A 20,980-nucleotide genomic window follows, 5' to 3' on the forward strand; every position below is an offset into this window, starting at 1 on the left:
AAGTTAGTGTCTTCAGATAATTTTTTTATTGTATTCGAAAATAGATTTGTATTTTTCGGCAAATGCAACCAGTTCATCTTAGATTCAACATATTCATAGTATTCTTTGGAAAATTTTACGTGATTAAGCACTTTCCATCTTAGAGTAATAAAAGGTAATCTCGAGATATCATATTTTTACGATTTTTAAAAATGTTTTGGCTTTTACTCATCCAAAAAAATCTTTCCTTTTTTGCAGTAGTGTTGCCAATTTTTTATCTACCAATACTAAATTGAAAATAAAATTATTCTCATTTTTCCGTACTAATGGAATGGGCAAGTATGAAAGGTAAAAAGTAAAAGGGGTGTACCCAAGACACAACCGCATGCCGCTGGATTACGATATTTTATTATCTATCCAAACGCATAGTAGACGGAATCGTAACGCTAGTATTTTACCTAACAGTGCATTTCTGGAAGCTGAGACGTTAAAGCGATATAAACAATAACTTAACTAAAGCGCTGGTATTGCCTTATATAAAGATTAAGGTCACCAGTTTTTACGCATTGAGGATGCATGTTAGTCCCAAGCATCATCCGTTGGTTCTCTGTGTAATTACAGCTGATCTGGCAATAACGGAGTAGCAACCGCGGGCGGTCAATCATGCTCATGCTCATGCTCATGCTCATTTGAAGCAGAAAAAACTTTGTTTGTAGTTTTACTGCCAAGAGACCTTTAATTTAGCGAGGCATAATTTTCTTTTCTTGGCAAACAGCAAATTAAACGAAACTATTCAAAACTGAAGATCAGAACGATTTGAGCGAAAATTCTCAGATTGAATTGGATATAACTTCATATATTTAAAAAATACTATCATTCAGAAAAGAAAAGTAAGAACTTTTGCTTCTTGCGTAGTTGGACAACGATTGCCCAGATCTTGACGAATGATAGAAAAGTATATTAACTTCTTCAATTATGAGTTAGGGCATTTTAAAATGCTCTGGTATTGCTCACATCAGAGGCAACTTTGTTTGATTCAGCATCATTTTGGATTGCTATTTGCAGTAGACACAAAATGATTCAAGTTCTCTTGTTGCTCTTGTGTGCTCTTGCACTACACTACAATATTATTAGCTTGTGCGGACATGATCAGCAATGCTGTGCAGTGCTACGGTACCGGTTGGTTCTGTCTGCTGTGAAGCGCTGCGATTAAATGAGCCGTCTGTCCAGCTGCTCTGCTGGTTGCTGGTCGAGCCAGTTTCTAGCAGGGCAAAGGTTTATTAGTCAACATAATTTCAAGTGTAAAACAATGTGCAGTACTATTACATTTCTAAATCCTGAATTTAACCATTAAGGCGTAGTTTTTTGCCCTTTTTGCTTCAAAAGATACTGGGGAGGCTGGCATCACGGCTAACTAATAATACGTGCCCCGAAAGCTATCCGTTTAATTTATTAATTTATAAGTGAATTAAGTGGCCAAACTTGTTAAAAAGGGTCAAGTTGTGATCTGTGATGCTTTGTCTAAGTGAGAAAAGTGAAGGTTTTGTGGAAAACACGGTGTTCCTTGCGTGAAAGTGATAATTTTTCCTCGAATTACAATTGAAAATTGTAAGGCCAGCTAAGTTGCGTGAGTGTGAGTGCCTACTTTGTGCGTCGCGCTAACTAGCGGTTCGTTATTAACATGCGAAAATGGAATGCATGGCGGTGTGAGCGAAGAGAACGATAATATCTGGAGAGAGAGCGAAGAGAGTAGTGTTGCGCTGTGCTTGTCGGCGTTTGTTTCGCTGGCATAGGCATAACCAAAATAAAACAGATGAGTATAAGTTTTTGTATCAAATATTTTAAGAATACATAGGCTCTGTGTGTAGTGGTTTTTAGCGGGTTTTGGGCTTTTTCAGAAGTGTAAATGTGTCATCTGTTGGGTGCACAAAGTGTGGTAGCTTTTCGGTTGCGGGTAGAGTTTTGACGTGGGACACGTCTTTGTTTACTATACTGGGATGCATTCTGTAAAATTGGAAATGAAACGGGCAAATGTTGCGTCAGATTTCAAACGTTAATAACAGCATAACCACATGATGGATAATAATAACCAATATGTTGTTGGATAGATAAAATGTGTAACAATTTTGTAATATGCTAATTATCACTCTAATTTCATTGCTAAGCAGTAAAATTGATGAAAAATTTCAATAACAAATTTACGTCAATAGTGAACCAATTACATGCGAGCATTCCTAGCACAGACAACGTGAATGGACACCATCCGTTCCCTGTGATATTCCCTGTATCAATTTCGAAATAAAAATTGACAGAGTCTCCCCGTCCCAATAGGTCAATTTATTTTTGCTTCCATGAGCTTAAACTAATGTGATGTCTCGAAGGTAAAAGTTTTCCTAAAATTTTGAAACAATACCCATCCTTGAGCAATTTCTAAAACCTGCGTGTTAGGTTCTGAAGAACCTAATAAAAACTGATGTCTTGAAAGAAAACATGCCGGTAAAAGCAACTGTGGTACTCTTCTATTCGTACATTTCAGCCGTACACTTCTATTCGTACTGCAGCGGTACTATTCGTATTGCAGTGGTACACTTTTGTTCGTACATTTCTATTTGTATGCAATTGAGGAAAAACTGCAATGCTGCTGTTGATGGTGATTGAAAGTTTATCTCATAAATATGATTGCCATAAATTACTCAACAAGAATTGTAAATTTTTGCAACGGATATTTATTTAATTTCATCTTCGATATCCACTAAATAATCTTGACCGGATAGTATCGAAAGAGTAAATTCCTAAATATATACATTTATAGAAGAGTAAGAGCCTGCGAATGCTTGTGATTTTTTTTTTGTTTATTTAGTGAGATTCGTACAGAATCTCTTTTACATTTCAAAATTGTTAGATGATATATGACTATTCTAAGCTTTACCATAATAAACGTATATTTCCTGTCTCCGAAATACAACGAATGTAGTTGTGAGCAAATAAAAAAAATTGTCAAGCAAAAAAAATGTAATTGTGGATTGCTACGATTTTTTGCTGGAACTTGCAAGGGCTTCCATATTATTTTGAAAGTAAGATCCATACTATAGATTTGAATTAATTACAGTTAAATAAAACAAAACCATTCATTATGATAACGTCAGTATTATTGGATTTGGTTTTTGAGGATATAGAGTTAATTCTGACTTTGACGCATTACGAGAAATTCTTTGTGCTTCTTCAACAAGCTCGATATGCTTGTGCCTTGTCAAATACATATTTTTTGCACAAAAAAAAATACTACAGGCATAATATCGCCAAATATAAATGATATTCTTTTGAGTGTTGTTGAATATATTCCAAATAATGATTTACAGGGAGGCTGAAAATAAAAATTCGTACAGTCGCTGAGCAAACACATTGATTCTGTCTGCAGACTCTGTATATTTTGTAACAAATAATCTCCTAATTACAGTGTTTAGTCCCACGTCACCATTTCATACAACCCTAGGGCTGTATACCTTGTAGTATTTTTTTATATTTACAAACCAGATTGTGCGATGCACTCTCACAGGTCAAAATTGACAGTTTTACAATATAGTTTCAAAATTTATCATTCGAGCATGACAATGCGGCATGCGATTGATGCATCGTCTACAATTGTGAGTCCTGGCAGGGCGGTGACATTTTATTCAGTTCTATGTTCTTGTTTTATGATTTTCCTAGCTTTTGGACAAATGTTGACATACATAAGTAACTTTCATTTAATTATGTTGAAATCGTTTTGGGCGTGAAAATAGTTCACGACAACTGAACTTTGATTGCAATTATTTTGGCATTTAAATAATAAACTTGGAACTCTGTTTTGTTTAATATTTTTATTTGCATTTTTTGTGTTTTTGGGCTATGAATGCATGGAACTTTGTCAGTTTTTATACTCAGTAGGTCTTTGGTGCGAAACGTCGTGTCGCGAATGCGTCGGTAGGAGAAAATGGAGCGGTCGTGCATTATGCCCCGGTGAAACGCATCATCGGCCCGGGTGAGTTTTGTTTATCTAAGGGTTTCCGGAGTGTAGTGGGCACGCTATTGTTTGCATCGGGGAGGTCAGCTCAGTTTCGCGCACGTTATTTTGACAGCGCTCAGTGTAACTATCTTAATACAGCGGTTTCGGAGTTCAATGACCATTACATCGTATAATGCTCGGGTGTGCCTTGTGGGTTTTTTTTTACTCGCTCTAACGGTTCTTTGAGCTGGTACCAGTAGTTTGCGTTCGGCGTGCGGTGCGTTTTACGAAATTCATTTGTTTCGAGGTAAATTTTAATAGTTCACGGGATGAAACGCGAAGTTTGGTGTGATACAGACTGTTAACGATTGGTTGCCGGTGATACCTAGAAACTTCGATTCTCCTATATGCCGATACAGCGATCGTAATGCGGTTCTATTTATATCGTCTTCTGATGGCCGGTTGCGCAGAGACCGAGAAATATCCATATCGGGCGCGAATTTGTGTAGAAAAGATCGCACCATCAACCTCGATGGATCCAGATCAATTCCTTTCCACTAACACTAATACCTTCCTTTGATACTTGTGGATGATGCAGAGGATTCCTCGGTCTCTAGTAGCAACAAGTATTAAACTAACACTCCCGATATCCCTTCCTCTATTGATCTGCATTGGGCGTGGCCAGCTACGTTATTGACCAGTGAAAAGAAAAATCACCAGGAATTGTACACTGAAAATGGCTTGCTACTCCTAGGCACCATTTTGACGGTTCTTTGTGCAATTTCAGCTGATTCTGGTCAATCGCGGGCAACACACGGGCGATCAAATATGCTATGCTATGCTATGCTATGCTTTTTGCTTCAAAAGATACTCTACCTACTATTTTTGATAATAACCAGTAAAATGCTGAAATCAAATTCTCAGCATTAATCAATTATTACAATGTTCTTTTCCGCAAATTTCAAATTCAATTTTATAACAACGGTGCTGCACAGTTAAAAGTAATTTCTATATTTTATTTTTATTTTATTAAGTATTTTATTATTTTTCTACTCTACTTGACATGTGGCCTGAAATTCCAGCTAACCACAATTCATAACTGTGAGAGAAATCAATCTCTAATTTAAAGACATTCGTTTCCTACAGCGTTTGCAAGGTCATACAATTAATTATATTAACAACTGGTTGTAAGTTTTAGAAAAATACAAATATATTTTCCCATATAAAAATCCTGATTACATCCCGAGTAAACGGACGGTTTCCCACCGTACCGACGATAACTCACCGGTCACATTTAATCCACATTGTAACAACCATTGTCTTCGCTTTTCTTTTTTTTTTTGTAGAGCTCGCTTCAAGCGGTCCAATGAACGCGCGCTTGGAAATCTCAGCATCGCAACCGAGCAGCATTCCCTGCGGCGTAATCCAATCCGCAACTGTCGACTCGCCGGCAAGCAGGACAATGTAGGAAGTTAATTGCAGATTGGCCCGACTCTGCTGCCATAGCTGAAACTAGAGCAGGCTACTTTTAACGGAGTACCATAAGGCAATCCCTCATCGCACCTGAGTGAGAGGGGGCCGAGAAAAGAAATTAAAAAGTTAGCAGTGGAGGACGCAGGTGTAGAACCGTGAACGATGATGCTTCGGAGAAGAAATCACGGCAGAAGTGATTGAATCAGAGAAAGTCCTGATCGAAAAACTGCCGGAAAAGTTTTCTGCCGATCTGTGCGTTCGACGGTGAACGGTGAGGTTGTAGTGGATTTGAAGAAACCGGTGAGAATCGATTTACGGGAAGTGTGGGAGCGAGTGGAAATTGGCTGAAATGTTGCGTAAAAAGTGTGGCTGTTTTCGGCGGAAACGACGTGGCTCCAGCATCGAGGATTCGTCCTCCTGCCGGTCCTCGGAGATCGAACGGGGCGGTGAGGTTACGCCGCACAGTAGTAGCAGCTTGCTGAAACTGTTTGCCTCCAGGGGCTGGTGCCGGCGGTGGAGGAAAAGCGGCTGCAGCAGCAGCATGTTGAGAGTGGAACGGAGTGAGTGCTTTATTGTTTATATATTTATATAGGTTGTTCATTTAGTTACGCTGAGAGGATGGCCTTATTGAATAACGTTCGTTGGCAGTTTTCATCATGGTGATGGAAAATTGATGACTGAAGTTTTTCGAAGTATTACACTATATCACATAATAACCTAGTTCGTGGTTTTAATGAACGCTGCTGCCGTTCTAAGCGAAGCTTACAAACTGCGACAAGATCATTTAAGTAACTCATGCATGCATCAATTAACTTTTACAATCGGTGTTAACTATCCTGCTTATACTGATGTATTAGATGTTGTGTACAACCATTGATGCGATGTTCCGTTCTAACGCAGAATATGCGATGGAAGCAAATTGTGTGCGTGCCAATAACTAATAAAAAAGCTAGAATCGGGCGGTAATTAACTAATAGTCAATTGGGATTAATTTGTGATTAATGATACCTACATTTTTTGTGCCCACCTAAATTTACTTAATTTTAAAATAAATGAAAAAATCTTTTTTTTTTTCTGGAACTTTCATTTTTTGAATGAAAACTATAAGGTAGCGCCTTCAAACAAAGGCAAACCTTTCGGTCTACCTAGGTCACCCGTGACGATGGTTTCGATTTTCCGTTATCCTTTTCTCCGGTTCTATTTACTTACTCAAGCAAATAAATGGAAAATTGACACCCACAGTGCGTCCGTTCTAGGGAAAAGAACTCAATTTGCTCATTTTCTTAGTGACGTCATACCGGTGAAATGTCCTAATACCCAACAAAGTAATTCCTTCGTATCCCATCTTCACCGGTTTTTGATGTTGTAGCTTCAAGAAAAAATAAACACAAAGCCCGATATGAAGCAAACACTCTCTTTTTTACGAATGGGAATGGGGAGGAAAATCCAGTTTCCACTCGTCTGCATGCAGCCAATTGCGATGAGCTAAAATTATCCGGCTTTTGGGTAAATATTACTCGAACTCCGGCTTACGTCGACGTGGTTCGTTGTCGTCAGCAGCGGTAAGCCGTTTGGGTTCAAAAAGATACCGATGAAGGGAACAGCTGCTGCCGATGTTACGTTCGAGCGCACAGTATAAAATTCCACATCAATGAAAATGTCGTCAAGTTTAAACGTAACATCGGTTTGAATGAATACTTGAGGGTGGAATGGATTACGCAAGAAGTTTCTCAGAAGGAGAAACTTTGAATGGGATGATGATGTACATTTTTGGAAGATACGAAAAAGTGATAGCTTTTGTACCTCTCGGTTTTCACAGCGTTCCACACTGTTACCTGATTTTTTTGGCCTGTTCGTACGAATAAAAATAACTTGGGGGTATTCGATAGGAATTAATTTAAATATTATGATCGATTTAAGCGTTTACAGATGTTTGGCTATAAAAAGATTATGTATTTATTTATTGTTTTAGGTTTCATCATGATGGTTAGACTAACAGAGATAATCCCTCGTAAATTTCGCTTCCCAGAACTCAACGTTGTTCAATAATAATATTGTTGTTTGAGATACTGCCTGCTCTTCATGGTTGATCAAATCAGCAGATGGGAAATTCAAAAGCTGATTGGAATGAAAATAACATTCTTGTTGTGAAAATTGGACAAACTCCAGCATGATTTGGTAGTTAAACAGCTGACTGTCGCATTTTAATTTACCTTGGCAAATATAAACACCGAAAACAGATCTGAAGTACGCTCTTGGTATCTGGCAACCATAAACTAAAAATGAACATCGAACTATTTGAGCTTTGAAGCTTTCTTGTTAATAACGAGGACATCTGAAAATTAGGGTGCAATGGAAAATCGTCATGTTGAAATTTCATTTCAGTTCAATCGGACGACGTTTAGAAGTGACCTGAATCTGCAAAGTTTGACATTTGTAAACCGTTTCAAAGGAATTGCCGGTTGTTGAAAAGATTTTTTCCTATCAGACAGCTTTTAAATGTATGAAACTTTACGACCTGGTATTGTATCGAGACAAAAAAGTTCAAAATCGACACTTTGTGACATCATACTCAAACTATGAACCATTTTTTACTGTCCTTTGAAACGGTTAACAAACTTCTCTAGGATGGCTCTTTTCGTCTTTTCTTCCTCTCTGCGTATTTCTCGCGTAACTTTACGAAAGGACTTAAGTAGCATTGAGAGACTCTCTTTGATTACTTTCTATTAGATCAAAAACTATGTTATTTTTACATTTTTCAGGATACTCATTACATAATAAGCTAGGTAAAATTATAATATTTTGATTTGCAGCAAGAAATCGTTGGAACCCCGCCTGGATGTGGTAATTTTTTCCAAGTCTACATCATATTTTCAATTCGCTTATTGTTGGTTCCATTTAGGAAGCTAGTTACTGTCAAGTTTTTCATTTGAAATAAACGGAAATTAACTTCTGAAATTTCTTTGAGCGGTAAGGAATCAAAAGTTTCGTCTTTTCGAAAAAAACCTCCATGCAAATTTCAGTTTAATCGGATTTCGGGAAGTCGTGCCTCAAAGTGGTCGAAGTTTCACTTTTTTGACCGATAAACAAGTAGGGGGATATCCAAAACATGACTACATGGTTGACGTAGGACTAATTGAGTTATTACTTATTAAACTCTTCAGTTATATATGTGGTGGTCTTGATAAGAACGGTTTTTATTGTTCATGTAGCTGGAAATGGTAATGGCGGTTTCCGAATGTCGAAAATACTGAGTTTGTTTCAGAAAATTCAACACACTTCATTCAAAATATTGGTTTGAAAAACATTCTCATGTCTTCCGCCAATCAACGGTAGCACGAACAGAATTTGGTTGTCCCCCAGCCGCACAGCTGCAATATGCAACACACAACAGCGTAAACTGTTACGTGGTTGAGAGTGACGCACACTTGGATTGTTTGCCTCACAAATCACGACACGATGTAACGTGTTATTTTGTTGCGTGGCTGTGAGCTCCATCGGTCCGGTTCCACTGTTGGCCAACACGAAACGACATTTATGTTTCATACATTCGCAGTGAGTGCATACATTCGCAGTGAGTGCAAAAATATGAAGCCTCTTACAACATGGATCTAAAATAAACAACGCAAATAAACACCGAGCTCGAGATTGGGTAGTCGCTGCCTCTCCAATTGGCTTTTAACTTATTTATGCCATAAATGTTTGTGAGCTTCCGACTGTTGAAATGTAATACCTGATGGTTGTACATTCGGCTGAGCACTCCCAAAGAAAGTAGAACTGCTTTTTTTGTACTGTCCGACGTTTCGTCACTGATCAGTGACATCTCCAGGGTAAATTGTGGGGATTTATTACCGATTAGAGGCTTTTTGTATTACAAACTTGTTAACAAATGAATTTTATCTAGCTAATTGTCTGTGGCTATTGTTTCTGTGACTCACATAGTTCTTGTTCGTTCCTTGTCTAGATGCTTTTTAATCGTCAACACTTATTGGGGCAATATAGTTTTGATTTTAACAAAATTTGTAAAGCTATTTTAAACAAACAATATTTTGTCATTTTGTTGGCTACTAATAAATACTATACTTTTTATCGACTGTTCGTTTACTCAGAGGAATTTTTTTTTCGGCTTCGTAGTCTTTAGAATGTGAAAAAAAGTTATTTTTCTCTTACTCAAGGCTTCTCTTCTCAAGGCTCTACAAGTGACCACCAGCTTATCAACTATTGCCAAAATACATCACCTGAGGGAAAAACTGCTCTACTCCAACACAGCATCGATGAGAAGCATTCAGTCAAGCTGAATGAGGTGTGTACCCTGGATGAGCATAGGCGAAAAACAGCGTTGAACATGTTGAAAATGTGCCACATGATTACAAAAGACCATACAATAAACAAACGCAGCGATGTTGAAGGCCTGAGCACAACATATACAGCAATCGTGCAACACGTCAAGCGGAGTACAGAAATAAACAACAGTAAACGTCAACGGTCACTGACAGCTTCCATCGAGTGTCACACAGCATAACTTGTGCGTAATAGAGTTTGCGTGCAAGTTTCTGGTTACGGGAAAAAATGTTTAGTATGATTGAGAGTGCTACGAGTTTCGCTTCGGTAAAGTGTCTAGTTTCTAATTTTCATAATGTATGATTTTAAAATTATATTTGAAATCATGTTTAGCTAATTTAATGTATTTTTGGATGTTTCTGTTAGGTTGATAATAATCTGTTTGATAATTAATGCTCTAACAGGAAACCACCTTACAGGAAAATGGACCTTTCGGTAATGATATATTATGTGTATAATTTGTGTAACCGTTTAAAAAAATGGTCTTAATCCACTTGTTTTCTTTTCACATTTTAAAGACTGCGAAGCCAAAAGAAACTCCTCCGCTTTTCATGGACTTTTTGGAAAAAATATAAAAAAAATCCTGTTCGGATGAATTTTCTAACTTTTCTTGTTATACCACCTAGTATTCTTTTTATTTCTTCGGTTTGCCTTTAACATTGACGTAAATCGCGTGAACGAATGAATGGTAGAATCATAGACACTACTCTATGTAAACTTTTCTACTCACTGATGATAACCTTTGTTTTCTCTGCACAACTACAGATCTCTTGCCAAACAACCATTAGAGATGGTCGGGTTTGATGTTTTTTAGACCCGTACCTGACCTGAACCCGATTTTTTTTTCGGTCGAAGCCCGAGTCCAACCCGAAACTTTTTTTTCGTTCAAACCCGAACCCGACCTGAACCCGGAATTTTTTATTTCTATGAAACCCGAACCCGACCCGAACCTGAAATTGTGAAACCCGAATCTGAAATTTCATAGATTTCATAATCGGGTTTCGTGTTTTCATACCCAAACCAGACCTGAACCCGGCATTTTCGAACCCGAACCCGACCCGAACCCGAAAGTTTTTTTTTTCACCAAACCCGAACCCAACCCGTACCCGACACGTTTAAAAATTTTCAAACTCGAACCCGACCCGAACACGTCGGATACGGATACGGACCATTTCGAACAACCATCTCACGGGCAAATTTATCTACGTAAGCTAACATGATTTTACTTGCAACATCCCGGGCATTTGCCCAAAGTCCATCTTTACAGCTTCCTTGCACGGGTTTTGGTAACTAGGATACGAATTCGCCAAACTGTACTATGTTTCGTCGTGAAAAATCGTGCCCGGAGATCCCAGGATTGCAGCTAACTGCTCGAATCACCGCTGCTCGTAGATTCCAGTTATATGTTTCACCACTGTGCCCGATCTAATGTAAGGGTCCCCAGTATCTTTTATGATATCAGGTATTTTGCATTTTTTTCTGCTGACTCACCTTTCGCGATCCATCATCGGTAGGGACAGTGGTAAATCGCGATTTCGCGGAAGCCGCGAATTCCACGAAATCCAGCATCGGCCGTGAAATTACCAAAAATCCGCGAAATGCCGCGAAAACCAGCAACACGGACAAATCTAAAGATTAATGGGCACCTCGATGGCAACGGAAGGCCTTTTTCTACGCAACCAATAGGATGGAATAGTACTACCACATACATAAGACATACGTAACACTCAGGGAGAAATCTTAGAAAAAATTTGGTACAAAATGAACTACTAAAATGGTACCATATTCTGAAAAAAAATCACTGCGCAGCCCTGCATTTGTCTCGTTCCTACTCGAAAAATGCTGCATTGATTTTGTAAATAACTCTTTGACAGTTCCTTATGGGATTTTCTTTGGGGCTCGATAAAGCCGAGAAAAAGAAAATTCATTTTGTTCATTATTTGTCAAGCAGTTAAACAGGATGAGGTACGGAGTACTATGGGACAACCTGTACCAGAAAACCCTAAATTAATCCACCAAGCGGTCAGACCAAGCCTTTCTCATTCGTACTTATTATTTGTTAAAATAGATTTACACGAACATTTCATCTTAGAAAAAATACCCCTTGATAATTTTTGCTGGATTTATTTATCACTCTAAAATAACAAATCATTGGTAGCAGTGAAACCATGCCGAACATTTAAAACATAATTTTCAAACATATATGAACATACATTAACACATGCGAATAACATGAAATAAATATGTTTCAAATAGGGTAATCGCTCCATTATTCATCTCAACATCTTGGTGCACCTATATTCATTTTATTTCTCTCATTTGTCCAATTTACCGTCAAATTTCTACAAATTTTTGAAAGTAAATCTATTTGCTACTCGGTTTTCTCAAGTGGCTGAAAGTTTAACGTTGAAAATATGGTTAAATTTGACGATAAATTGATCAAAAAGGCGTGATGAGATGAATTTGGTACTGAGATGAATATAGGAGCAGTTACCCTATATGACGCGATTTTTTTTTTTGATCGTGGTATAATTGAAACGTCACTGTACTCATATATAGGTTGGACTCGATATATCATTCGTTAAAATATAATTTTTGATTCGATTGTTTACAGTAAGATTTTTTTTCTATATCGAATATGACTTGCTTTTCATAACTTTTGAACCACGTGTACAATCATAATAATTCGTCAGTTAGCCCTCAACTAGCCCGTTCATCTGAAATAAGTATTGTTCAAATCAGTTGTGTAGTTTCTTAGAAAATGAAGTTTCATGATTTTCACATTTTGATTCATTACAGACCAAGTTAAAGTCCGATTACATGAAAATTCAATAGGGTGTTATGAGGAAGCTAGACCTTTCATTTGACACTAATTTTGTGGAACTCGGTACAATATTCTCTGAGAAAAGTAAATGAGTTTGAGTAGTCTTCGGAATATTTTTTTCATAGCTGAGTTTCACATTTTTAAACACAACAGGCAAAGTAATAGTCCGATTGTAGAAAAAATCAATAGGGTATCATGGGGCAACTGGACCTTCCTTATGACACTGATTTTATGAAAATCGGTCCAGCCATCTCTGAGAAACATGAGTGAGATTCAAGAGTCTCCAGAACACGCGTCTGTCTTTTGTTCAAATCGGTTTTATAGTTTCTGAGATAATGAAGTTTCATAATTTTTACATTTTTCAATAGAGTCATTTTTCAATGAGGCAACCAGAACTTTCATTTGCATTATTAATTTCATGAAGATCGGTCTAGCCATCTCTGAGCAAATCTAGTGAGATTGGGAGAGCGTTACATACATACATACACACACACATATATACACACACATACAGAAAATGCTCAGCTCGTCGAACTGAGTCGATTGATATACGACATTCGACCCTTTGGAGCACTTTTTTACCTTTGGTTTTTGCAGTGATTGCTATACCTTTCTAGGAGAAAGGCAAAAATCAATAGAGTCTTATGGCGCAATTAGACCTTCCATATGATACTGATTTTATGGAAATTGGTTCAGCCATCTCTGAGAAATATGAGTAAGATTAAATAGTCTCCAGAACACATTTCTTATTATAACTTTTAAACCACATGTCCAATCTTTATAAAATTCGATTGTCAAGGGATTTTTTAGGTAGCCCGTTAATTCAAAACCAATTTTGTTAAAATCGGTTGTGTAGTTCCTGAGACAATGAACTTTCGTTATTTACACATTTTGATACATAACATATAAACTAAAAATCCGATTACAATATAATTCGATAGGGTTTTATGGGGAAACTAGACCTTTCAATTGAAAATAATTTTTTGAAAATAGGTCAATTCATCTCTGAGAAAATCGAGTGAGGTTGAAAATTTGCACATACACACATACAAAAAATGCTCAGCTCATGGAATTGAGTCGAGTGATATATGCCATTCGACCGTTTGGACCTTCCTTTAAGAAAGGTAAGAATTAGTGAATGATATAAACTCATCGGAAAACATTTATATTTATAACTTTTGGACCACATGTTTATTCATTGTAAAAATCATCGAAGGTTTTGAAGACAGCAAGTTCAATTTATACCTGTTTTCTTCCAATCGGTTGTGTAGTTTCTGAGATAATGAAGTTTCTTGATTTTAACATTTCGTTACATAAAAGACAACGTTACAGTCCGATTATAATAAAATTTTATAGGGTATTATGAGAGAACTAGACCTTTTATTTGCAACTTATTTCGTAAAAATCGGTCCAGCCATCTCTGAGAAAAGTGGGTGAGTTCAAGCAGTCTTAGGATAATGTTTCTTTTAATAGCCTGATTTCACATTATTATACATAACGAACAAAGTTAAAGTCCAATTACAATAAAATTCAATAGAGTCTTATGGGGCAACTAGACCTTTCATATGACACTAATTTTGTGAAAATCGGTCTTTCCATCTCTGAGAAAAGTGAGTGAGATTAAACAGTCTTCGAAACACGTTTCTTTGCAAAACTTTCGAACTACATGTTCAAACACTAAAAAGTTAATTTACAAATGCTTCAAAAAACAAGCCCGTTTTTTTATACCAATTTTGTTCAAATCGGTTGTGTTTTTACTGAGATATTGAAGTTCTGTGATTTTCACATTATGATACATAACCTCTAGACTAAAAATCCGATTACGATGAAATTCAATAGGGTTCTATGGGGCAACTGGGTCTTTCATTTGCAATTAGTTTCATGAAAATCGGTCCAGCCATCTCTGAGAAAATCGAGTGAGATTGGGAGACCGTTACATACATACACACACATACACACACACACATACACACACATACAGAAAATGCTCAGCTCGTCGAACTAAGTCGATTGATATACGAGATACGACCTGGAACACTTTTATACCTTTGGTTTTTGCAGTGATTGCTATACCTTTCTAGGAGAAAGGCAAAAACGCCAGTGTTACGTATGACTTATGTATGTGGTACTACCGCTCTCTTACAACGAGATTTTGTCAGCCTGGGTTTAATTGTTTTCGAACGGTTCGGTTACTAGATCCTCTTCGGGCAAAGATTTTGGTGATTGAAGACCAGCATGATAGAATTCCAGAGTGTGCAAAATCGAAGTTGAAAGATGTACCTACTTAGTTCAAGTAGCAAACATTTTTGCATATTTACAAATACGCAACATTGAGATTGATATTATACTTTTGGTAAGTATTCGAAACGCGGACGGTTTCTTAAGGTTTTCGGTTGGCAAATAAATATCTATAGATTCCCGGAAACTCGATAAATGCGGAATGCAGCGTGAGTCAGAATAACATAAACGCCACCAAACGCAACCGCCACCATAATATGATTGAAGACAACTTGACAGTAGTCCGTTTCACGAAGTTTCATGAATCGTACGGTTAAATTACCGTATTGTAAATAGACTAAAAAAGTATTTTTTTATTGTTTTTACCTAAAAAAGCACTTCATTTGGCGTTTTCTTAAGAAAAGGTTGCCGCGAAATTATCGCGAATTCTATATATTTTCTATTTTACCACCCGCGAATTTTCAACATTTTGCCGCGAATTACCACTGTCTCTAAACATCGATAACTCGAGCTGTGTAACCTCAAGGTTAAAGAATCCGCTTTGCCAAACGGATGGCCATGAGTTCGAATCTTAGTAGAATTAGACCGTTCAATATCAACAGAGGAACTTTTAAGCATGGCTTTATTCTCTTGCACCCTTTTAAAAAAAACCAGATTGACCAACAGTTGAAAAAAGTACCTCTCAAGGAAATTATAATTTGTATAATCTATTAAAATTTCATCTGACAATTAATGAATAACTCAATACTAACACAAAGTCAATAAACGATCATAGGAATCTATCTGCGAATACGAAGTATGTTTTTAAAAGCTGTTTCAGTAACATTGGAGTCAAACGAATCTGCAACCGTATTGAAGTTGGCCGACATGAAGCGTACTGGATCGACCTGACCATCTTGTACATTGCGTTGGAGCAGACTCAGTAGGGACCTGGGTTCAAGGCATAACATGTATGTCCAGGTGGTCGAGAATTTCCGGGGCATCGTTTTCACCTAGAAGCACTTTAACTATGAATAAATCTTGATCCTCTAAACGTGTTAGTTCTAGGGTTTGCATTTCTAAGACCCGACAGCTTTTAGCGTAGACTGGCAGATGTGTGGGGTCGTGCCGGGGGATGAATCTCAGAGCGTATCGTACAAATTTCTGTTGTAGAATGGACACCATACAACGGGGCAGAACTCCAAGATGGATCGCACTAAAGAGCAGTACAACAATCTAAGAAAAGGTTTCTATAACTCCGAAGGCTGAAACATCAACTAGTCGCAAAAGTTCAACACAGTCCGCATTATTCCTCATAACTTAAAAAAGCTAGACGTAACCAATTGACGGCAACCTTTCGAAAAAAGCAGAGAAATATCGTTTATAAACAACATAAAGAGTAGCGGTCCAAGACTGCTACCTTGCGGTACTCCAGAGACACTTGTAAACTGTGATGAAAACTGAGTCCCTTTCTTCACACATTGTGTTCGATTCATCAAGTAGGATGCAAACCATTGCACGAGGCAAGATGATACTCCCAATTTTTCGAGTTTAGCTAAAAGTATTCTGCGGGCTACTCAATCAAATCCCGCTTTCATATCAGTGTTACTGATCTATTTGGGCACCGTTACTCATGAAAACTCGACTTAACTGGTAGTTATTGATCGTTTCGGATAAAAACCATGTTGATCCGACAAGATGAATTGTTTGCAGCTGGCGAAAAAAGCGTCGGTTATATTTATTTCCATTACCTTGGAGCATGCACAGAGAGTTGTGATGCCTCTGTAGTTTTGTACATCACGTCCATCGCCTTTCTTGGACACGGGAAACATCGTGGAAAACTTCCTAATGGAAGGAAATATACGTTGCTGAGCAGGAAAACAGACCGATGACTGAAACGTCAGCACAGTTCAAATTCCCAATTGATGTGGTGGCAACGCTTAAGGGCTCAAAGTCAGCTCTGCGAAAAACCAAAGATGACTAGAACAAGATACCTGACTCTTGCAGAATTCATCGGACATGTTTGTCGCTGCACGTGAGCAAAACTCAAACTAATTTATACACTGTTAATATGATGTATACTTAACGTCAAAATCAACTGACGACAAGGCCAAGACATGACTGCTGAAAGGTAAAACAATTTTTTCAGTACCCATTTGGACGACTGTACGGTGCCGCCATACGAAAAATGATAATCATGTATACGAATGCTTAGTTCTCAAACATGAAACTTTCCGGAAGAATCAAAATTATCGGTGCATCATTTAAAATTAAGCGTACCATCAGAAATTTTCTGATAACCGCTATGAGCACGCTCTACAGCCAAGTTTTTCACTTTGGCCGAGGTTAATAAAAGCAAAAATCGGGTGCCCCGGTGAACCTGACTATATGCACAGTGGTTCTGAAACCTGGCTTGTGACATATCAAACTTTAAGTTTTGGTAGAATGGGACCTGAAAATAAATATAACTCCTCAATATAAACCCCCACTCTGACAGTCAATTTCACACTTTTCTTTTCGTACTTTAACGTGCAAAAATATGGCAATAGCTTTAAGCGCAAATGACAATATCATTAATCTGCACGTTATCTCAAGCGTCGAGCTGACCAAACTGCTACACCTTTTTCATATACAATCTTGAACAGCTCAACGATCGATGACGGACTATGCACGATAAATCGGTTTTGCTCATAGTGACAATTTTATGAGAATTTAAGTCATCAAATGGCAGCACTAACCGTCGGAAATCCGTCGTGTTCAAAATGTATGAAAAATATGGAAGTTAGGTGTCTTGTTCAGGTTATCTTTGGAAAAACTAAACTTGGAACGTCACCTATATTTTTGAATTGCACGGGTGGCGTTTCAATCTTAGTTACATCAAGTGCTGGGTTATCCAAGTCCAGCGCTAGACTCATTCGCTTCTGCAAGTTCGCATGGAGTGGCACCTGTCACAAGTACTAGATCTAGTAGTCCATCGTTGTTGCTGATGTGGATCAATTGAGGGTACATCATCGTCTCCACGTTTCCAAACTACTCCCGGTTTTTTGAAATCTCCAAACAGTAACAAAAGATCATCATGGCTTAAAGGAGAGATAAAGGTGTTGATGATGATTATTTCCCTTCACCTAAAAGCATATATAAACCTGTATTTTGTTCCTTTAAGACAATTTTCGTGGACATACATAACCAGTCACAAAACATTGAAAAAATAAATGTCAATTTTACTTATTGGTTTCAGAACTTATACACCCCAAAAATAATTGTTGTATCTTAATTTTGGGAAATTAAAAAAAAGTTACGTTATATCGAGGTAAAAGTTACGTTATATCGAGTTACGTTATATCGAGGTTGCCTTATATCGAGGTATGACGAGGTAAGTTACGTTATATCGAGGTAAAAGTTACGTTATATCGAGTTACGTTATATCGAGGTTGCCTTATATCGAGGTATGACTGTAATAGTAAACGGGAACAAAAATTCTCCAACTTGAACGCAGAGCTAGAAAGATTCTGGCAGCTGGAAGCATAATTATTTAGCTGAACTGGTGCGAGCGGGTCGAGGTCTCCCATTCCAAATATCCAAATTTCAATTGCGCCAGAGTACCACACGTTTTTAAATTGTCGTCAAAGTCTTGGAATAAGATCTCTTTCGGCCAGGTATCAGCGTAGCGCGATGTCCCTAAGGGTTGGATCCATCCCAATTTTATAGGAGAAGAAACTCAATCTGATTTATCTACGTCTATTTTCACCAGTGGTACAACATTACCCACACTATTTTTCAATTGATTCTGGTTTGACACTAGGGTTAATATGTGATTGATTCAATCGAAACAGTTCAGCGAACTCTGGAACGGTCAGAATCTCTGCAGAAATATTACAATCACTTGCCAGGTTGCCACTTTGGTAAGTGACCATGAGCATGAGCATGAGCATGATTGACCGCCCGCGGTTGCTACTCCGTTATTGCCAGATCAGCTGAAATTACACAGAGAACCAATGGATGATGCTTGGGACTAACATTCATCCTCAATGTGTAAAAACTGGTGATCTAAATCTTTATGTTAGGCAATACCAGCGCCGGCCGCATCCAAATGCAGGTCAAATAAGGAGTTTGTATAGGAATATCTTGACGTGATACTCGCTTTATTGGAAGCCGAGAACACCTCTGCACTTCCACGAGAAATCACTGGGATGTTGGAGAAAAGGGTAGGGTTTGCAGCAGGTTTCGTTTTGGTAAACGATGCGCTGAGTTCGAGTACCGGGTTCATAATAACAAATATCGCGCCTACAAGTTCATAATAACCTCCGCGAAAATTATTACGCGATTCGAACTCGTTCTGTTTGATATACCACCGAAAAAAGGGCACGCGAAGATACCAGACCTGCGATTAAAATAAGACAGACTAAAATATTCGAACATTCCCTCATCAAATCATCATGCAACTACCGAAGAGAATCTCCCATTGATGTATCTCAGCCGACTACACAATGTTACGAGAGCTACGAAAGATCTATCTTTCTATATCGCGTTGATAATCTATCTGTAGAAAACACGAACTCATGGAAGGTATCGACGTGACATTCGGACATTCGGACATCTGTTTATGAAGTCATTATGCAACTACCGAAACGTATCTCCCATTGATTTATCTCAGCTGACTACACGATATTACGACAGCTACTAGAGTTGAGTCCACGTTAACGCCTCGCCACTCCTATCGCTTCCTCGTGAAGTGACCCTCTTTATACCGAAAATTATAACACGGTTATAACCAATCTGTAGACAATGCGACCTCATGAAAGGTATCGACGCGAAGTCTCTAGATATTCGGTCACCCGGAGATCTGGCTTTCTACTTAACAGGTCTTCTAACGACATTTGTCTGTTCCTAAAAAGCGATTTCCTGACCTCCAACCAATTCAATTCCGAAGCATCATGCACGACCGCTCTATTCCTTACTACCGATGTGGACGCGTAGCGACGCGGCGTTTCACGTCTATTCTCTTTTGTTTGTCTACGCAAGAGTCGCCTATCAAATACCAAAATTGGCAAAGTTCCATGCATCCAAAGCCTCCATAATTTAAAAATGCAGGTACACATACTTGCCAAAACGTAATCTCAAATTTGCGAACAAAACGCCAAACTAGCCATGATTAATATTATATTTAAACGATAATAATATTTAAAACGACTATTCAAAAGCTAGAAAAATCGAAAAATAGTTAGCATCAATTCTGGTTAGCAGCAAAACTTACATTTCAAACTCTCATAAACCATGTGCATGTTTACTGAAACAACTTTAGCTATTTTGTTTAGTCACTGTTAGCAAATTATGACCCAATGGGGGTCTCTATCACTAATGCTATTTTGTGTAGAACAATATGCGTGAAACCGGGTATTCAAACTCTACTTCTAACCGTGGTTCAGTTTCGACTCCATAAATTTTATCCAAAATAGATTACTTCTAAATATTAAATGCACGTGAACACGAATAGACTGCTAGTTTATTATCTCATTGATCAAATGTTGTGTCCTTTAATTGCTTATCACAATTTGTTACATATATTTTACTATCTTTGTTTACGTGTGTACACACGCACATACACCCATATACATACGCACCTACATCTTCACACCCATAAAAACACTCCTACAATCTCGCGCGTATACGCACTTTTGTTTCATTTCGTATTCAGTAAGAAAATCTTATATAGTTATGGGGTTAATATAGCCGTTCGAAAAATACCAAGGTCCAACACAACACACGACACTGAAACTCCGAATTTCGCTTACTATCAACCCAGTATAGATCTGCATCACAGTGCATAATCGCATTTATCTCTATCGCAAAACCAATACTAAAAAAAAAAAAACCCTGCCGAAGCCCCGATGGGGACCTATGCTGCCATTATTAGTTTTAATTTTTTATCACTGCCTACCTGACACCATATGGGTGACTTAAGTTTGTCTAAACCAGCACAAACTGTATTCATTTTTACAAACCGCACATAAAATAATTGAAGAAATCTAAAATTGAATAGAGTCATGTAACATAATGATACGAATTTACCTCTTCTTTGCTGCCTCTTTCCTATGTTTTTGCCAAATTTGGAAAAATTGGCCGACCTTACACAAATCAATGTGACTTGGAGAAGGGCAGCA

General features: G+C 37.8%; 1 protein-coding gene across 3 annotated transcripts in view; it reads left to right on the forward strand.

Annotated features, from left to right (window-relative positions):
- Positions 1-20,980, forward strand: part of LOC129720680 (serine/threonine-protein phosphatase rdgC) — a 240,188-nt gene that overhangs the window by 70,140 nt on the left and 149,068 nt on the right. For all 3 annotated transcript variants that reach the window (XM_055672239.1, XM_055672237.1, XM_055672236.1), the window contains one exon: positions 5,311-5,997. In XM_055672239.1, the coding sequence (XP_055528214.1) occupies positions 5,787-5,997 (211 nt within the window). In that variant the 5' untranslated portion in view covers positions 5,311-5,786. The remainder of the gene's footprint in view (positions 1-5,310; positions 5,998-20,980) is intronic.

Source organism: Wyeomyia smithii, chromosome 2 (assembly GCF_029784165.1).
Source record: "Wyeomyia smithii strain HCP4-BCI-WySm-NY-G18 chromosome 2, ASM2978416v1, whole genome shotgun sequence".
NCBI lineage: Eukaryota > Metazoa > Arthropoda > Insecta > Diptera > Culicidae > Wyeomyia > Wyeomyia smithii.